General features: G+C 41.7%; 1 protein-coding gene across 1 annotated transcript in view; it reads right to left on the bottom strand.

Annotated features, from left to right (window-relative positions):
- Positions 1–3,652: 3,652 nt before the first annotated feature.
- The window catches only part of LOC139570660 (brorin-like), a 40,686-nt gene continuing 25,036 nt past the window's right edge, over positions 3,653–19,302 (bottom strand). Inside the window, exon 4 of the mRNA XM_071392726.1 lies at positions 3,653–4,537. Within this exon, the coding sequence (XP_071248827.1) occupies positions 4,395–4,537 (143 nt within the window). The 3' untranslated portion in view covers positions 3,653–4,394. The remainder of the gene's footprint in view (positions 4,538–19,302) is intronic.

Below are 19,302 nucleotides of genomic sequence, written 5' to 3'. Positions count from 1 at the left end.
TGTCTACACAAATGGGGATTCAACCCTTGCAGGCACTTTTTTAATTTTACAGAGTTCCATGGCTGGGTGCCATTAATGAATAATGAATTTCGTAATTTAATAGGAGCAAAGGCATGCAGGCTCACTGATATGAGCATTGTCCAGAACGATAGGGATTCATTGTGAGGTGACTGTGTCGAGAGAACCAGGATAATCTCTTGTGTTTTTCGCAGACATATGTCTCCAATTAATGAACACTCTTTGAAGGAAGACTCGGCAGTCTTGAAGCACGATACTTTGGGAATTTAATTTCAAAGTAGACAACTCATTTAGTCTCTCTTGGAGTATGTAGACATTCGAGATGGTTTAAATCATGCTTTTCAATCTTAAACCTCACGTCAGACAACTTTGAATAGATAACTGTTGAATAAATGGCTAAATCCCAAAACCAATATTTCATTAATATTGGATCCACAATCACCGGAGATATAAAATAAAGTCCGTGCATTACTTTTGGAGTGGATGCACAGCTGGCCTCTCTTCTGTTTTGACAATTAGTCATTTGGAAGTGAATCTTATATTTTCTTCCACCGCTAACTTAGAGAGAGAGGAGAGAGAGTGACAAAGACAGATGAAGGGAGGGGAGAGAGAGACAGACGGAGACAGATGGAAGGGAGGGGAGAGAGAAGCTGCAGATAGTCTGTAGAGCATCTACAGATGGACTATCCAAATAAAGTAAAGAGATCAAACTCAAAATGGAGACTGGAGTATGCACAGTGCACACCAGTAAGTGTAACCTGTTGTATACAGGAAAAGAGGGAAAGGAGAGCATTCATTTTACACAAGTACATTCCCAATCCATATATCTTGAGAGTGAATTGAGATGTAAATGGAAGGGAGTGGAAGCGTATGGGAATAGGGGTAGATGAGGAGAGACAGAAACGGATGTGTGGCACTGCTCCCCTGCTGCTTGAGCGGAGCTTGTCATGTAAATGCACACATTTGGGCTTATTTACCTCGATCCTGCAGGGCTGGCTCACAGGCACGTCTCACTGCTGGATGCACACTACCGTTGTCTGGCAACCCTGGATCAAAGAGCGCTGCTGTGTGGCTTGCTCATTAGGGACCGGGCACCGAGAGCCAAGCTGAAGAGCAGACAGAGACCCTCTCCAACAAAACATCACCACATCTGTCCATTTGCCTCCTTTTCATCATGCACTGTTCTGTGCTGTTACTTTGTAAACCCATAATGGGATTAGGCTAAATTCTTCCACCAGTATTAAGAAGGGTAATTGTCCAAAAAGTAGTCTGTAGTAGAGTCAGACATAAACTCAGCAAAAAAAGAAACGTCCCTTTTTCAGGACCCTGACTTTCAAAGATAAATCGTAAAAATCCAAATAACTTCACAGATCTTCATTGTAAAGGATTTAAACACTGTTTCCCATGCTTGTTCAATGACCCATAAAAAATGTATGAACATGCACCTGTGGAATGGTCGTTAAGACACTAACAGCTTACAGACGGTAGGCAATTAAGGTCACAGTTATGAAAACTTAGGAGACTAAAGAGGCCTTTCTACTGACTCTGAAAATCAGCAAAAGAAAGATGTCCAGGGTCCCTGCTCATCTGCGTGAACGTGCCTTAGGCATGCTGCAAGGAAGCTTGAGGACTGCAGATGTGGCCAGGGCAATAAATTGCAATGACCGTACTGTGAGACGCCTAAGACAGCGCTACAGGGAGACAAGATGGACAGCTGATCGTTCTCGCAAGTGGAAGACCATATGTAACAACACCTGCACAGGATCGGTACATCCGAACATCACACCTGCGGGACAGGTGCAGAATGGCAACAACAACTGCCCGAGTTACACCAGGAATGCACAATCCCTCCATCAGTGCTCAGACTGTCCGCATTAGGCTGAGAGAGGCTGGACTGAGGGCTTGTAGGCCTGTTGTAAGGCAGGTCCACACCAGACATCACCGGCAACAACGTCGCCTATGGGCACAAACCCACTGTCGCTGGACCAGACAGGACTGGTAAAAAGTGCTCTTCTCTGTCGAGTCGCGGTTTTGTCTCACCAGGGGTGATGGGTGGATTGGTGTTTATTGTCGAAGGAATGAGCATTACACCAAGGCCTGTACTCTGGAGCGGGATCAATTTGGAGGTGGAGTCCGTCACGGTCTGGGGCAGTGTGTCACAGCATCATCAGACTGAGCTTGTTGTCATTGCAGGCAATCTCGACGCTGTGCGTTACAGGGAAGACATCTTCCTCCCTCATGTGGTACCCTTCCTGCAGGCTCATCCTGACATGACCCTCCAGCATGACAATGTCACCAGCCATACTTCTCGTTCTGTGCGTGATTTCCTGCAAGACAGGAATGTCAGTGTTCTGCCATGGCCAGCGAAGAGCCCGGATCTCAATCCCATTGAGCACGTCTGGGACCTGTTGGAACGGAGGGTGAGGGCTAGGGCCATTCTCCCCAGAAAGGTCCGGGAACTTGCAGGTGCCTTGGTGGAAGAGTGTGGTAACATCTCACAGCAAGAACTGGCAAATTTGGTGCAGTCCATGAGGAGGAGATGCACTGCAGTACTTAATGCAGCTGGTGGCCACACCAGATACTGACTGTTACTTTTGATTTCGACCCCCTCTTTGTTCAGGGACACATTTTTCCATTTCTGTTAGTCACACGTCTGTGGAACTTGTTCAGTTTATGTCTCAGTTGTTGAATCTTGTTATGTTCATACAGCTATTTACACATGTTAAGTTGGTTGAAAATAAACGCAGTTGACAATGAGAGGACGTTTATTTTTTTGCTGAGTTTAGATGTATACATATCTGGTACTACTACAACAGATCACACTGTGAGTGAAAATGGCTCAATACAAAAATAGAGCTGAACACTAAATCCACCATTACAGATTTTGTCTCCAACCCAGGAGCTGGTTTTAGTACCCCATAATACAGTGCATTCGGAAAGTATTCAGACCCCTTTTCCACATTTTGTTACAGTACAGCCTTATTCAAAAAAACAAAACAAAAATCCCTCATCAATCTACACACAATAAATACCCCATACTGATGAAGCAAAAACAGGTTTTAGAATGAGGCTGTATGTAACAAAATGTGGAAAAAGGGAAGGGGTCTGAATACTTTCCAAATGCACTGTATCATGACATTGTACTGTCTTTTCATCCTTAGCCTACCTGTATGATTAAAGACAACCTTCTCTCTTTCCTAAATATTCATTCTGACTGACATATTCCCAGTCAGCAAACCTTTTACAGCTGGGAAAGAGAGCAGGAAGTGGGGATCAACGTAATTAGAGCCCAGTATCCTCCTTATTAATTCAATTCAAAATAACACGATTCCAGCTTATGTCCTTAGGCAGATTTTATGGAAATTCAAGATTTTCAGTTACCATTGGACCTCTATTGTAATGCAGATAGCTGTTGCATATTAATTGGCACAATTGTTTAATACTTTCATCTATGTTCTCTTGACAGTCTATGAAATATTAACCATCAGCTCTTGCATCAAGCATATAAAAACGGTCTCGTGAGCTAACAGTTGCAAAAATTAAATATCTAAATCTATAGGAATCAATAGGATGTGTGCTACGACATCTAAAAACTGTATTTGGGTCAAGGAATTGATATTACCATACAAGCACCTACAGTGCACAGGTTGCTGTTTATTTTAAACATGAATACATAATAGAGAACTGCTTACAAAATGCACATAAAATCAAAACACATCAAAATGGCAAGAAAACTGAGCTAAATCATTAAACAGTCAAGTAATTTCTTACATTTCTTCAATAAGTCATTTTCAAAATTGTGTAAAGTTGTCATATTGAAACCTTACCAATTGGTTAACTTCAGGTAATGACACTGCCTGTCTGTAGGCTATGGTTTCTACCTCTATAAAACACAGACAGCTGTACAGTAAGGATTCTATACATTCCATGATGTTTATTTGACCTATAACCCCAATACATAGCAGCTTAATAAAATACAGTGCCTATAAAAAATATATTTTGGCTAGTTTATAGTTCTTCTACTATATATCTCCATAAATAATTCAGTACATAGATAAATAGATATTCTGTATGTGGATTACAAATCTTCATACAAAGCTTGATTTAATAATCCATGTGATTATAAATGCAGAAATCATACGGTCTGGAGGGTGACCCTGACGTCAGGTTTAGACTGAGTGAAGGCTGCGTTGAGTTAGCCTGGTCAAACCAGAATGAACACTGCGCTCACCATTGTTTGTGCTCAACAGCGTTCACTTTGGTTTAGTCAGGCTAGCATTGAGTTGCGTACTTACTGGCAATTATCATGGTGGGAGCACCCATGGCCCCATAGCCCCTGCCCCCATGCCCACTTCCAGTGCCAGTCTCTAGTTCTGCTAGCATTCATTCTTGCTGCAGGTGGCCTGACGCTCAATCTGCCACGTGCCCTCCTCATACGTGCAGTAACAGATTGAACACTCATCAATCTTCACCTCACGTCCAGCTGGGATCACTTGTGTGTCTGCATAACAGTTTGGCCCTGGCAAAAGAGGAATTGAATAAACTGTTAAATTGGTCTCAGTCAATCTCATGATCTTGTATACAGTCAATCCAAGACCTGAAAAAAAGTTTAGTGGGATTGTGGTTGGAGTGGATGGAATGGCAAACACAGTAGGGCCATTCCACCCACTCCAACAACGATCCCACTGAGCTGTTTTTCGTTTGGCTAACTGGAAGACATGCCTTAATTCGTTGCCCTTCATTGGATTGTCTCTCTGATGAAAGATAATGTTACTGATGCACAAATGACCATTAACCAAAAATATTTACTAAAATTTGTAAACAAAACCATTTCAACATCATGAGTATATCAAGCAACATACCATACAACATACTGTACAACTTTGTAAAACACAGATATCCAATGGATACTACAGGAAAAGGAGGGCCGAACAGGCCCGAATTAACATTGACAGGGCTGCAGTGGAGCAGGTTGAGAGCTTCAAGTTCCTTGGTGTCCACATCACCAACAAACTATCATGGTCCAAACACACCAAGACAGTTGTGAAGAGGGCACGACAACACCTTTTCCCCCTCAGGAGACTGAAAAGATTTGGCATGATCCCCAAATACACAAAAAGTTCTACAGCTGCACCATCGAGAGCATCCTGACCGGTTGCTTCACCGCCTGGTATGGCAACTGCTCGGCATCTGACCATAAGGCGCTAAGGAGGGTAAAGCGTACAGCCCAGTACATTACTGGGGCCAAGCTTCCTGTCATCCAGGACCTACACTACCGTTCAAAAGTTTGGGGTCACTTAGAAATTCTTGTTTTTGAAAGAAAAGCAAATTTTTTGTCCATTAAAATAACATCAAATTGATCCGAAATATAGTGTAGACATTGTAAATGTTGTAAATGACTATAGTAGCTGGAAAAGGCGTACATAGGCGTACAGAGGCCCATTATCAGCAACCATCACTCCTGTGTTCCAATGGCACGTTGTGTTAGCTAATCCAAGTTGATCATTTTAAAAGGCTAATTGATCATTAGAAAACCCTTTTGCAATTATGTTAGCACAGCTGAAAACTGTTTTTTAAAATGAAATAAGCAATAAAACTGGCCGTCTTTAGACTAGTTGAGTATCTGGAGCATCAGCATTTGTGGGTTCCATTACAGGCTCAAAATGTTCAGAAACAAATAACTTTCTTCTGAAACTCGTCAGTCTATTCTTGTTCTGAGAAACGAAGGCTATTCTATGCGAGAAATTTCCAATAAGCTGAAGTTCTTGTACAACGCTGTGTACTACTCCCTTCACAGAACAGCACAAACTGTCTCTAACCAGAATAGAAAGAGGAGTGGCAGGCCCCGGTGCACAACTGAGCAAGAGGACAAGTACATTAGAGTGCCTAGTTTGAGAAACAGATGCCTCACAAGTGTCAACTGGCAGCTTCATTAAATAGTACCCGCAAAACACCAGCCTCAACGTCAACAGTGAAGAGGCGACTCTTGGTAAGTGGTAAAAAAAAAAAAAGTTAAGTGAAAGTGTTTGAAGAGGAAACTTTTCTATGGTATGAATCATTTATCTTTCAAAAACAAGGACATTTCTAAGTGACCCCAAACTTTTGAACGGAAGTGTATATACTAGGCGGTGTCAGAGGAAGGCCCAAAAATGTTTCAAATTCTCCAGTCTCCCAAGTCATAGACTGTTCTCTCTGCTACCACATGGCAAGCGGTACCGGAGCGCCAAGTCTAGGTCCAAAAAGCTCCTTAACAGCTTCTTCCCCCAAGCAAAAGACTGCTGAACAATTAAATCACATGGCACCCTTGGCGTTTTTCCTATTTTGTTGCATTACAACCTGTAATTTAAATGTATTTTTATTTGGATTTCATGTAATGGACATACACAAAAGAGTCCAAATTGGTGAAGTGAAATAAAAAAATTACTTAAAAAATAAAATAAATTTAAAAAACGGGAAAGTGGTGCGTGCATTTCTATTCACCCCCTTTGCTATGAAACCCCCTAAATAAGATCTGGTGCAACCAATTACATTCAGAAGTCACATAATTAGCTAAATAAAGTCCACCTGTGTGCAATCTAAGTGTCACATGATCTGTCACATGATCTCAGTATATATACACCTGTTCTGAAAGGCTCCAGAGTCTGCAACACCACTAAGCAAGGGGCACCACCAAGCAAGCGGCACTATGTAGACCAAGGAGCTCTCCAAACAGGTCAGGGACAAAGTTGTGGAGAAGTACAGATCAGGGTTGGGTTATAAAAAAATATCCGAAACTTTGAACATCCCACGGAGCACCATTAAATCCATTATTAAAAAATTGAAAGAATATGGCACCACAACAAACCTGCCAAGAGAGGGCCGCCCACCAAAACTCACAGACCAGGCAAGGAGGGCATTAATCAGAGAGGCAACAAAGAAACCAAAGATAACCCTGAAGGAGCTGCAAAACTCCACAGCGGAGATTAGAGTATCTGTCCATAGGACCATTTTAAGCCGTACACTCCACAGAGCTGGGCTTTACAGAAGAGTGTCCAGAAAAAAACTCTTATTGCCCATCAACGAAAACGCTATGTCTAGCGCAAACCCAACACCTCTCATCAATAGGAAAAATGCCAAGGGGGTGAATAATTTCCCAAACCACTGTATTTACATTGACCCCTCTCCCTGTGTATAGCCTCGTTATTGCTATTTTATTGTGTTACTTTTCATTTTATTTTTTACTTTAGTTTATTTAGTAAATATTTTCTAAACTCTATTTCTTGAACTGCATTGTTGGTTAGGGGCTTGTAAGTAAGCATTTCATGGTAAGGTCCACACCTGTTGTATTCGGCGCATGTGACAAATAAAAACATTGATTTGATAAAGGATGCAGTTGCAATGACATGTACAATCTCTGTTCATCAATCTTCAGTTACACGTAACCTACATTATAACCTACTTAGCTCTGGTTCCCAATGTGAAACATTAGCCATTGTCTCGAGAAACCCCCATCTGTCTTTCCCGACTGGCGAAAAAGATATTCACATAAATCACCCCTTCAAGCAGCATGGACCCAAATACCCACTCCTGGAGCTGCAGCCACAACATGGCATACAGCTGCAGGGAATGGTTTCTCCTTTAACATGGGCTTGAGCAACACTATTCTAGTATTAAGATGCCGCTGCCACTGATACATTGCAAGTCTTTCAGCTGAAGCAAAGGAATCTTCACTGGACAGAAACACTAAGGAAAAGCATGCTGGCGCATCAATCAATAAGCATCAATCAATAAGCATCAATCAATAAGCATCAATCAATAAGCATCAATCAGTAATGAACAGTTTGTTGAGGCTGTAAAAATGTGAGCACTCACACATTTATAACTCTTCAAATGGAAACTGAAGAAACCCTCCCTGAATAACAACTCACCACATGTCCCTGTCTGCTGTCGCAATTGATTCATTAATAACAAGCTAAATATTGCCTCAAGGATAGTCCATCAAAATTATTGAGACACACTTCTGAATGAACAAACTGGCATGTAATCATATGTTTGACACTATAAAGAGGTAGACTGCACCCCAACACAAATCAGAAGAAATGGTATTATGCAGCCAAGACTTAAGCGACAGCCTGTCATCAATTTGTGCACAGAATGATTAGCATGACACTCATTCCTATTAATTGATGCACACATTCTGTGCTTCGCTGTGCTTACTCATTGCTGTCACCCTTTCTTTTTCGCTTAGCACTTGAACACCCACCTTTTAGTCACAGTGGCTTCATTAACACATCTCTCTTCTCTCTGAGAGTAGATAGTGTTTTTATCCGAACACATGAAATGGGCCTCAAAAGAGCATTATCCACCATTAATAACCTCCAGCATCAGACTGTATCAGAAAACACAAATGGACAGTCCAAAATGTGCTTGTGTAATATGCAGGTACTGAAAACTTGTCCCAAAATGTCACTAAGCAGGTGGACTGAGTGTGAAAGGAACAGCCATTACCATTACCAGATGAGAGAAATCAGGGACACCTTAATGCTCCACTTTTCTGGCTCTGAGAGCTGAGGTAAAGGAAATAGCAGAATAGACAAAAATCACTTCCCCGTAATGCAGTTCCTTAGTACATATGCATTATGAATGCAGCAAAATGCCTTGGCTTTGTGAAAATGGTAAGTGAAAGTGTTTGAAGAGGGAGAAGCCTTTGGAGCAGTGATTTTTCTATGGTATGAATCATTTACTTCCCAACATGTTGCAATAGAATGAGTGTGTAGTCTTGAATATGTGCTGTCACATGTTAAATGTCATCTTTTTATTCTAGTCGAGTAAAAGGCATAAGCTGACGCACACCCCATTTTTTTTGTTTTGTAGAGGTGCTGAATAACAGAGAGTAAACTATGAGAATAATTAGAGTGTGTGACTTTGTTTCTTTCTTTTTATCTTTTTATTCCGGAACAATGCTGTAAGACAGCAGAAGGTTTTATCTTGTGAAGCGACAGGGTATATTAGGTTTTAGTGTTTATCTAGAAGTAGAGCATTTTCCATTCTTGTTTATCTCAAGCTGTCACTAGCTAGGTTTCCATCCAATTGGCTACAGATTTGAATGTGAATATTCTAAAATCCGTATGAAAACAGTGGTGGAAAAAGTACTCAATTGTCACACTTGAGTAAAAGTAAAGATACCTTAATAGAAAATGACTCAAGTAAGTCACACAGTAAAATTCTACTTGAGTAAAAGTCAAAGTATTTGGTTTAAAATATACTTAAGTATCAAAAGTAAATGTAATTGCTAAAATATACTTAAGTATCAAAAGTAAAATTAGAAATAATTTAAAATTCCTTACATTAAGCAAACCAGACGGCACCACTTAAAAAAACGTTAGTTTTTTTTATTATTTACAGATAGCCAGGGGGACACTCCGACATTCAAACATAATTTACAAATGAAGCATGTGTGTTTAGTGAGTCCGCCAGATCGGATGCAGTAGGGATGACCAGGGATGTTCTGTTGATAAGGGCGTGAATTGGACAATTATCTTGTCCTACTAAGCATTCAAAATGTAACAAGTACTTTTGGGTGTCAAGGAAAATGTATGGAGTAAAATGTACAATATTTTCTTAAGGAATGTAGTGAAGTGAAAGTAAAATTAGTCAAAAACATAAATAATAAAATAAAGTAGATGCCCAAAAAAAACATTTAAGTAGTATTTTTACTGAGGTACTTTACACCAGTGCATAAAAACAATATGCCTATTTTCCCACCCGAGATGTGTTTCCATCAAATTAACTGTGTGTAATGAAAGAGTGCACATACCAAAAAAGAATTGATTAAATTCCTATGTACCAAAATAAAAAACGTTAAATGGGTTTTGAACTTTACTAGTGGTTTTGTCATGAAACACAAAACCATGAATGCTGAGCGATTACTAGTGCTAAGCAATTAGTGTCGTTTTGGTTTCTGATCTATTATAAAACAATTATCACGGTTTTCAGTTTTTAAAGGAAATGCACTGTATTATGTGGGTTGAATGTTGTAACCAGACAGAATAAAGCAATTCATAAAAGTCTCATGATGGTAGAGACTGCCCATTACTGCTTTTCACTTAACCATCATTTGTTCACATTACTTTTCTTTAATAAAATATTTCAAATGTTGCATATGCTGTCTGACAAAAATCACTATTTTAGTAGTTCTTCAAATTAAATAAGGCATACCTTTACGAATGCTGAATACCAACTATCAATCACTTAGGTCATGCATTTTCAGGTAGAGATACCTCGTGAAGCAACTGTTCTCTATCCTTCTTGATAGTGCATTCCTCTGTCACTTCTCTCTGTGTCTGCCCGACTAACCAGCAGGCATAAAATAAACAACACAGACTGAACAAGTACACACGGAATGATTATGTACATGTACTTTACTCACATAAAAAGGTTGGATGGAAATCTGGTTACTAGCTAGGTTGCCATCCATGTGGCGACAGATTTACATGCGAATATTCAAAAATCTGCATAAAAACACTATGCACATTTTCTCACCAGAGGGGTGTTTCCATCAAACTGACTTGTTGGGGATAAAAGGCTGTGGAAATAAAAATGACTCTACTGATGGTTTTGTCTGTAAAAAATGTTGCATTATAAAGCGATTGTGCTCATTCTCGTCTTGGCAAGTGTACTCTAGCTAAATCAAAAGTGCTTGAAATGAACATTAAAATATTTCCAGCGTAATAGGTCTTGCAAGTGAACTGATTTGTGAACACTGTAGACTTGCCCTAATAAAGTCTGTTTACACAGATAAAAAGTCTTTTTTTTAAATAGATATATTTGGACAAAATTAAAAAAGAAGGACCTTATATTAAAACCTCATCATAGTGAGAATATTAATAGTGAGATGTGCAATGCCATTTTGTTTCAACATTTTATTTATTTAGTGCTGAGAGAGATGGCTGCCGTTTTACAGGCTCCTAACATATACAAATAAAATAAGATTGTATTTGTCACATGCGCCGAATACAACAGGTATTACAGCGAAATGCTTACTTACAAGCCCTTAACCAACAATGCAGTTTTAAGAAAAATACCACAAAAAAAAGCATTAACAGTAACAAATAATTAAAGAGGAGAAGTAAAATAACAATAGCGAGGCTATATAGAGGGGGTACAGGTATAGAGTCAATGTGCGGGGGCACAGGTTAGTCGAGGAAATTGAGGTAATATGTACATGTAGGTAGAGTTATTAAAGTGACTATGCATAGACAATAACAGAGAGTAGCAGCAGCGTAAAAGAAAGGGGGGGCAATGCAAATAGTCTGGGTAGCCATTTGATTAGATGGTCAAGAGTCTTATGGCTTGGTGGGTAGAAACTGTTCAGAAGCCTCTTTGACCTAGACTTGGCGCTCCGGTACCGCTTGCCGTGCGGTAGCAGAGAGAACAGTCTATGACTAGGGTGGCTGGAGTTTTTGACAATTTTTAGGGCCTTCCTCTGACATTCCTCTGGTTCAGAGGTCCTGGATGGCAGGAAGCTTGGCCCCAGTGGTGTACTGGGCCGTACGTACTTCCCTCTGTAGTGCCTTGCGGTTGGAGGCTGAGCAGTTGCCATACCAAGCAGTGATGCAACCAGTCAGGATGTTATCGATGGTGCAGCTGTAGAACTTTTTGAGGATCTGAGGACCCATGCCAAGTCTTTTCAGTCTCCTGAGGGGGAATAGGTTTTGTCGTGCCCTCTTCACGACATGTCTTGGTGTGCTTGGACCATATTAATTTGTTGGTGATGTGGACACCAAGGAACTTGAAGCTCTCAAACTGCTCTCAACCCCGTTTTTAATTGTTATTTATTTTACCTTTACTTAACTAGGCAAGTCAGTTAAGAAAAAAATCTTATTTTCAATGATGGCCTAGGAACAGTGGGTTAGCTGCCTTGTTCAGGGGCAGAATGACAGATTTTTACCTTGTCAGCTCTGGGATTCAATTTGCAACCTTTCGGTTACTAGTCCAACGCTCTAACCACTAGGCTACCTGCCGAATGGGGGCATGCTTGGTCCTCCTTTTCCTGTAGTCCACAATCAGCTCCTTTGTCTTGATCACATTGAGGATGAGGTTGTTGTCCTGGCACCACAAGGCCAGGTCTCTCTGACCTCCTCCCTATAGGCTGTCTTGTCGTTGTCGGTGATCAGGCCTAGCACTGTTGTGTCATCGGCAAACTTAATGATGGTGTTGGAGTCGTGCCTGGTCATGCAGTCATGAGTGAACAGGGAGAACAGGTGGGGACTGAGCATGCACCCCCGAGGGGCCCTTGTGTTGAGGATCAGCGTGGCGGATGTGTTGTTTCCTACCTTTACCACCTGGGGGCAGCCCGTCAGGAGGTCCAGGATCCAGTTGCAGAGGGAGGTGTTAAGTCCCAGAGTCCTCAGCTTTGTGATGAGCTTTGAGGGCACTATGGTGTTGAATACTGAGCTGTAGTCAAGTAACCTCTCTGGGATATTCGGGACACTAGCGTCCCACCTCAACAACAGGCAGTGAAATTGCAGGGAGCCAAATTCAAAACAACAGAAATCCCCAGTCCGGAGCCTCCAGCGACGGTCCCCAGTCCGGAGCCTCCAGCGACGGTCTCCAGTCCGGAGCCTCCAGCGACGGTCCCCAGTCCGGAGCCTCCAGCGACGGTCCCCAGTCCGGAGACTGCAGCGACGGTCCCCAGTCCGGAGCCTGCAGCGACGGTCCCCAGTCCGGAGCCTGCCACGACGGTCCCCAGTCCGGAGCCTGCAGCGACCGTCCCTAGTCCGGTGCCTCCAGCGACGGTTCCCAGTCCGGAGCCTCCGGCGATGATCGGTGGTCTGGTTCCTCCGGCGATGATCTGCGGCCCGGTTCCTCCAGTGAAGGTCCATGCACCAGGGCCGTCACCAAAGCGGAGGGATCTGCGGGCGGAGGGGTGTCTACGTCCCGCACCGGAGCCGCCGCCGTGAAGGGATGCCCACCCGGACCCTCCCCTTTAGAGTCAGGTTTTGCGGCTGGAGTCCGCACCTTTGGGGTGGGTACTGTAACGCCCTGGCCATAGAGAGGCTTTTATTTTCTATTTTGGTTAGGCCAGGGTGTAACTAGGGTGGGCATTCTAGTTTATTTATTTCTATGTTTGTGTGGTTCCCAATCAGAGGCAGCGGTCTATCGTTGTCTCTGATTGGGGATCATATATAAGTTGTCCTTTTCCGTTGTTTTTTGTGGGTAGTTATTTTCTGTTTAGTGTCTGCAACTGACAGAACTGTTCCGTTTTTTCACTTTGTTATTTTGTTCGAGTGTTCTTTAGTGATAAAGAATCATGAACACTTACCACGCTGCGTTTTGGTCCATGCCTTCCGACGAGAGACGTTACATCTACTGCCATTGCCAACTATGTAAAAATAGCCTACATAAAGCCAACAAATAAAAACATTGCAACCTGCAGGTAGAAAATATTCTGATAAAAAAAAGAAAATCCTATAAATCACATTGGCTAGACATGGCCTGTCTGCAACAAACTTGAAACATTGTATCAACTATTAACTTGGGTCTGGTCCAAAGCTTGCACTAGCGAACTTACAACATTGTATAAAATATTCTGGGCCTGCAGTTGCCCGCGCCAGTGAGCTCGGGACAGACACAGCTTTAGGCTATTTGCGCAAGGGATAAGAAGCAGTGCTTGACTTGGGCAGGAGCTCACCGGAGCTGAGTAGCGGCACCTCAAATGTTCTACTGCTTGAGCTCCTGTTCCTCTTATAGAATATTTGCTCAAAAATATTATGAAGCTCCTCCACCTAAATATAAAACAGTACCAGCACCCAAAATGAGTACCGGAACCTATTTCAGTCCAAGTCATGCACTGATAAGAAGCCTATTTTATGACGTTTCCACTAGCTCAGAACATTACATTTTTTTCCTTTCACGCTGAGTGGATATCGAAAGGGAGAAAGCTGGAAAGATTTTTCAAATACATTGAGGAACTATTGTAAATCTCAATGGATGTAAAAACAGAGTTCGTTGTTTGCTGTTTGATGTGAAGAAAACATTACTTTGAGAAGCTCCACGGGTCATTAGTGGTGGTGCGTTAAGCCAATCAGAAATACTATCAGATCCCCAAATGGGCACATTTATATGCCTACATTTGCGCGCAGGCCAGGTAGCCCATAGGCCTATTTGTATGCGTGTGTGTCCTTACTCAACATTGACAGGAGTGCTCCAAACAAAAGACAATGACTAAATTGACAGAACTGGCAATGTGGTACAGAGCTCGATTTGGCCTCTGCATGCCTCGAGGCTCCGCAATTGCGTAACACCCTCCACATGATCCTCTGACCACATTTTCGAATCAAGCATAAATTGACTTTAAGTCTAGGCCTCCGCAATGGATTAGTTCACGGAGATGGGCGCAAATATATATATTTGTTACTGCTCGACTAAAACAATCTCGGTCGACCAACAGCCCAACGACCAAACAATCGACTAATTGTATTTTAGCTGTTATATGAAAGAAAATATAACATGTTATACATACATATTATTGTATCTTCACGACAGATTACCCTGGTTAAATGATCAGGTAAAAACCTGGTGGAACCTGTTTTAATTTCACAAAGGTGCCATGCCACAGATGTTCTTTGATATTCATGAACAACTGCCTGGGGTGGATGTTAGCAATACCACTCACTTTCATCTCTCTCCCTGGCTCTTCCTCAAGTGTCTCTTTGCATACAGTGTGAACAACACATCTGAGACATGGTGCTCTAGCTGCTGATCATAACTGATTTTGCATGCCTGAAAAAGCCCAAATGACTGTGTCAATCTTCCCAACCCTTAGGTTTTTACAATGGTAATACAATGCATACTATCAAATTAATTATAGTCATGTAATGTGTGTGAAAATTAGATAAAAGAATGACAGCATGAACGATGACAAGTATTCTATGACCAACTTCTATTTCTCAGACTTTCTTCTAAAAACAATTCCTAATTGTACATGTCAGTAAGGAAAGGGTAATAAACAGGTATTTCCACGACTGCACAATCTTTTTTTGTGAGGCTCCCACCCTGTCTGCAGCATGATAGCCATTAGCAATGAGAGATGCTTTGATGTCATACTTCAGATGCACGGCGCTCTCGGGGGGGTTGCAACAGCTGTTTCCGCCTTAAACAACATCTGGAGTATGAGCCTGACACCTACAGTACAGTCAAAACTTGAGACTACCCGAGTCAAACTTATTGGAGAATGGGTGAGTTGTTGAATATTGGTAGATGTATAATCAACATTGAAGTGGATAAGGACATAAAGATCACATATGGCTCTACTAAGGCGGTGCAAGTGCCAAACGCACATTAGTTGGCAATTTCAGCATGTAAAAACTGCCGTTCTGGCATTTTCCACCCCTTGCGCCAGGTTCAGCAAATTACTTGTCTAATAACAGCTCGGGTGGCAGAGGTGGCAATATTTGAGGTGTGTGTTTAAAATTAAGTGCATATTGGGATTTTAAAGACCAACGAAAAGCAGGTCATAGCGGAAAGGCAGTTGGTAATGCCATGGATTTTGTGAGCTTAAGCGCAACCTATCCGGCCGCGATGCACAGTGCACACTGCTCTGGAATTGTTAGGTTAGATTACTTGTTGGTTATTGCTGCATTGTCGGAACTAGAAGCACAAGCATTTCGCTACACTCGCATAAACATCTGCTAACCATGTGTATGTGACAAATAAAATTTGATTTGATTTATGCTCTTGGAACAAGAGAGGAGATCTGTTTTTGTGCCAGTAACCCTTGCATTAATAAACATAAAAAAACGAATGTTTTTCTCCATAAAGTTTAATTTGATTTAAAACAAGCATAACCTCCCCTCAATGAAGCCACGTTTTTTTTGTTCTGCCGTAATGCGTTCGCCAATTAGGCAAGCCTATCAATAAAGGGTTTGGCTCGTGTGACTGGTTTGAAATCAATCTAAACAACCAAAACTTTATTAAAAGATCAAGTTTGGGAGCAGCAAAACAGTGAGTGGACATCCCCACATTTTAGCCAGCTCCCATTTTGGACATGCGTAAAACCCCCTTCATGTTAGCTATACAGTGCATTCGAAAAGTATTCAGACCCCTTGACTTTTTCCACATCTTATTACATTACAGCCTTATACAGCCTTATACAGCCTCATTACAACCTTAGGGGGGGCAGGTAGCCTAGTGGTTAGAGTGTTGGACTAGTAACCGAAAGGTTGCAAGATCGAATCCCCGAGCTGACAAGGTAAAAATCTGTCGTTCTGCCCCTGAACAAAGCAGTTAACCCACTGTTACTAGGCCGTCATTGAAAATAAGAATTTGTTCTTCACTGACTTGCCTAGTTAGATAAAGGTAAAAAAATATATATTATGGATACATTCGTTTTTTCCCCCTCAATCTAAACACAATACCCCCATAATAACAAAGCGATAAGGGATGGTGCGAGGCTGCTTTGCTGGTGACACGGTCAGTGATTCATTTAGAATTCAAGGCACACTTAACCAGCATGACTACTACAGCATTCTGCAGCAATACACACTCGCATCTGGTTTGCGCTTAGTGGGACTATCAATGGTTTTTCAACAGGACACTGACCCAAAACACAACTCCAGACTTTGTAAAGACTATTTGACCAAGAAGGAGAGTGATGGAGTGCTGCATCAGATGACCTGGCCTCCACAATCACACGACCTCAACCCAATTGAGTTGGTTTGGGATGAGTTGGACCGCAGAGTGAAGGAAAAGCAGCCAACAAGTGCTCAGCATATGTGGGAACTCCTTCAAGACTGATGGAAAAGTGTTGCATATGAAGCTGGCTGAGAGAATGCCAAGAATGTGCAAAGCTGTTATCAAGGCAAAGTGTGGCTAATTTGAAGAATCTAAAATATATTTTGATTTGTTAAACACTTTTTTGGTTACTACATGATTCCATTTGTGTTATTTCATAGTTTTGATGTCTTCACTATTACTCTACAATGTAGAAAAATGTAAAAATAAAGAAAAACCCTGGAATGAGTAGATGTGTCCAAACTTTTGACTGGTACTGTAGGTATTCAGACCCATTAATCAGTACTTTGTTGAAGCACCTTTGGTTACGATTACAGCCTTGAGTCTTCTTGGGTAAGATGCTACAAGCTTAGCACACCTGTTTTGGGGGAGTTTCTCTGCTCTGAAGCAGGTTTTTATCAAGGATCTCTGTACTTTACTCCGTTCATCTTTTCCTCGATCCTGACTAGTCTCCTAGTCCCTGCAGCTGAAAAACATCCCAAAAACATGATGCTGCCACCACCATGCTTCACCATAGGGATGGCGCCAGGTTTGTTCCAGACTTGACGCTTAGCATTCAGGCCAAAGTGTTCGATGTTGGTTTCATCAGACAAGATTATCTTTTTTCTCATGGTCTGAGAGTGCTTTAGTTGCCTTTTGGCAAACTCCAAATGGGCTGTCATGTGCCCTTTACTAAGGAGTGGCTTACTTCTGGCCACTCTACCATAAAGGCCTGATTGGTGGAGTGCTGCAAAGATGGTTGTCCTTCTGGAAGGTTCTCCCATCTCTATAGAGGAACTCTGGAGCTCTGTCAGAGTGACCATTGGGTTGTTGGTCACCTCCCTGACCAAGGCCCTTCTCTCCCGATTGCTGTTTGGCAGGGCGGCCAGCTGTAGGAAGAGTCTTGGTGGATCCAAACTTCTTCCATTTAAGAATGATGGCCACTGTGTTCTTGGGGATCTTCAATGCTGACGACATGTTTTGGTACTCTTCCCTAGATCTGTGCCTCGACACAATGGGGTATTGTGTGTAGATTGATGAGGGAAAAAAATACATTTAATCAATTTTAGAATAAGGCTGTAATGTAACAAAATGTGGAAAATGTCCTGTATGTGTCCATATGACCATGAAACGGAGAGATGAGATGATGCTGGTGACCCTCATATTTATAAGTTATTTTTCTGTAACAATTGCTTGTTTTCCGTTTCATATGATTAAAAACCAAGCCCTCCGTAGGCTACATTTACCCTTGGCCTAGGCTACTATAATGAAAGCTGGTTCAAAAGCAATGTGTCATGTCTTTTTTATCCTGGCAATTTTATGATATCATGCTTCTGACCCCAATTAATTTATTCCATGCTCAAAAGAATACAAAAAGTGAAAGTGCTTTAAAAAAATATATATTTATTTTAAATAAACAGAGCATACGTTTCGACCATATGCCTTCATCAGTGCTGTACAAACAAATTAAGAAGACACGTACTTAAATCACCTGCTGTGCGTAACAAGTGCAACAGGTGCAAGCAGATAGTTAATTAGAGACGGGCGAATAGGGAGTCAATGCATATTAATATATGAAATAATATATAAAAAGGAATTTCAAAAAATAGACAATTCATATGTCACATATAATTGGGAAGAGATAACAGTCTGGGCTACATAGCAATACCAGAAGCAATAGATATGGACGGACTGCTAGTGTGTAGACGACACTAGAAGAAACATAAATTGTCATTAAGCCCTTGAGTTTTTAAGGAGAAGATCCATAGGTTACCAGTGGCCAGACGTTTTCATGAGGCTATTCATGTTGTGATTGATCTTACATTCTGTGCCATTGACCGCATTCTCAAGCTGCAGATGGCGCAATACGGATGAGCGCCTTCTCCAGGGCGAAGCCCTATGGATCTTCTCCTTAAAAACTCTACACCCATAAGGGCTTAATGAGGAATTGGATCTTGCATGTTTCTTGTAGTGTTGTCTACACACACTAGCAGTCCTCCCCGCCCCCCACCCCCCCACCTGTATTTAGACATAGCCTATTTAAAACAAGCTGTTTTGATTAGAATTTCATTCGAGTTATTCACTCTCTATTTAGGCCTTATAAACAATGCATTTCATCTTGCTTATTGACAACATTTTTGCATGTCCATAGCTCAGCCATAATGCATTTACGGTAGGGCCTAGCCCCTATATCAGTGTGGGTGCTATGTTTAACAACTACTGCCAGCGCTAAGATGTTCCCTTGTGTTAGGTTTGTTAAAATAGAGCCCATACTGTAAGTAACAAAGTAGCCTACTGTAGGAAAATATGAAAAGTTGTGTTGTCTACCTACACGTTCACATACAAGGAAACCTAATGGAAGAAATGTGAATGAGGTGGCAAGGGACCATCAAGGGAAGCAAATGAGCTCAACCAAACATGTGTTCATGTATTTCAATCTCTTTGATGGGGGGTGGGCGGGGGGGGGGGGGATCAAAAACATGAGAACCTAAACAGCTCAGTGTCTATGATACACTGGGACATTGAGATCAG

The sequence above is a fragment of the Salvelinus alpinus genome, chromosome 3 (assembly GCF_045679555.1).
Source record: "Salvelinus alpinus chromosome 3, SLU_Salpinus.1, whole genome shotgun sequence".
NCBI classification, from domain to species: domain Eukaryota; kingdom Metazoa; phylum Chordata; class Actinopteri; order Salmoniformes; family Salmonidae; genus Salvelinus; species Salvelinus alpinus.
Note: the sequence above shows the minus strand (reverse complement) of the source record. Positions and strands in the feature narration are given on the sequence as shown.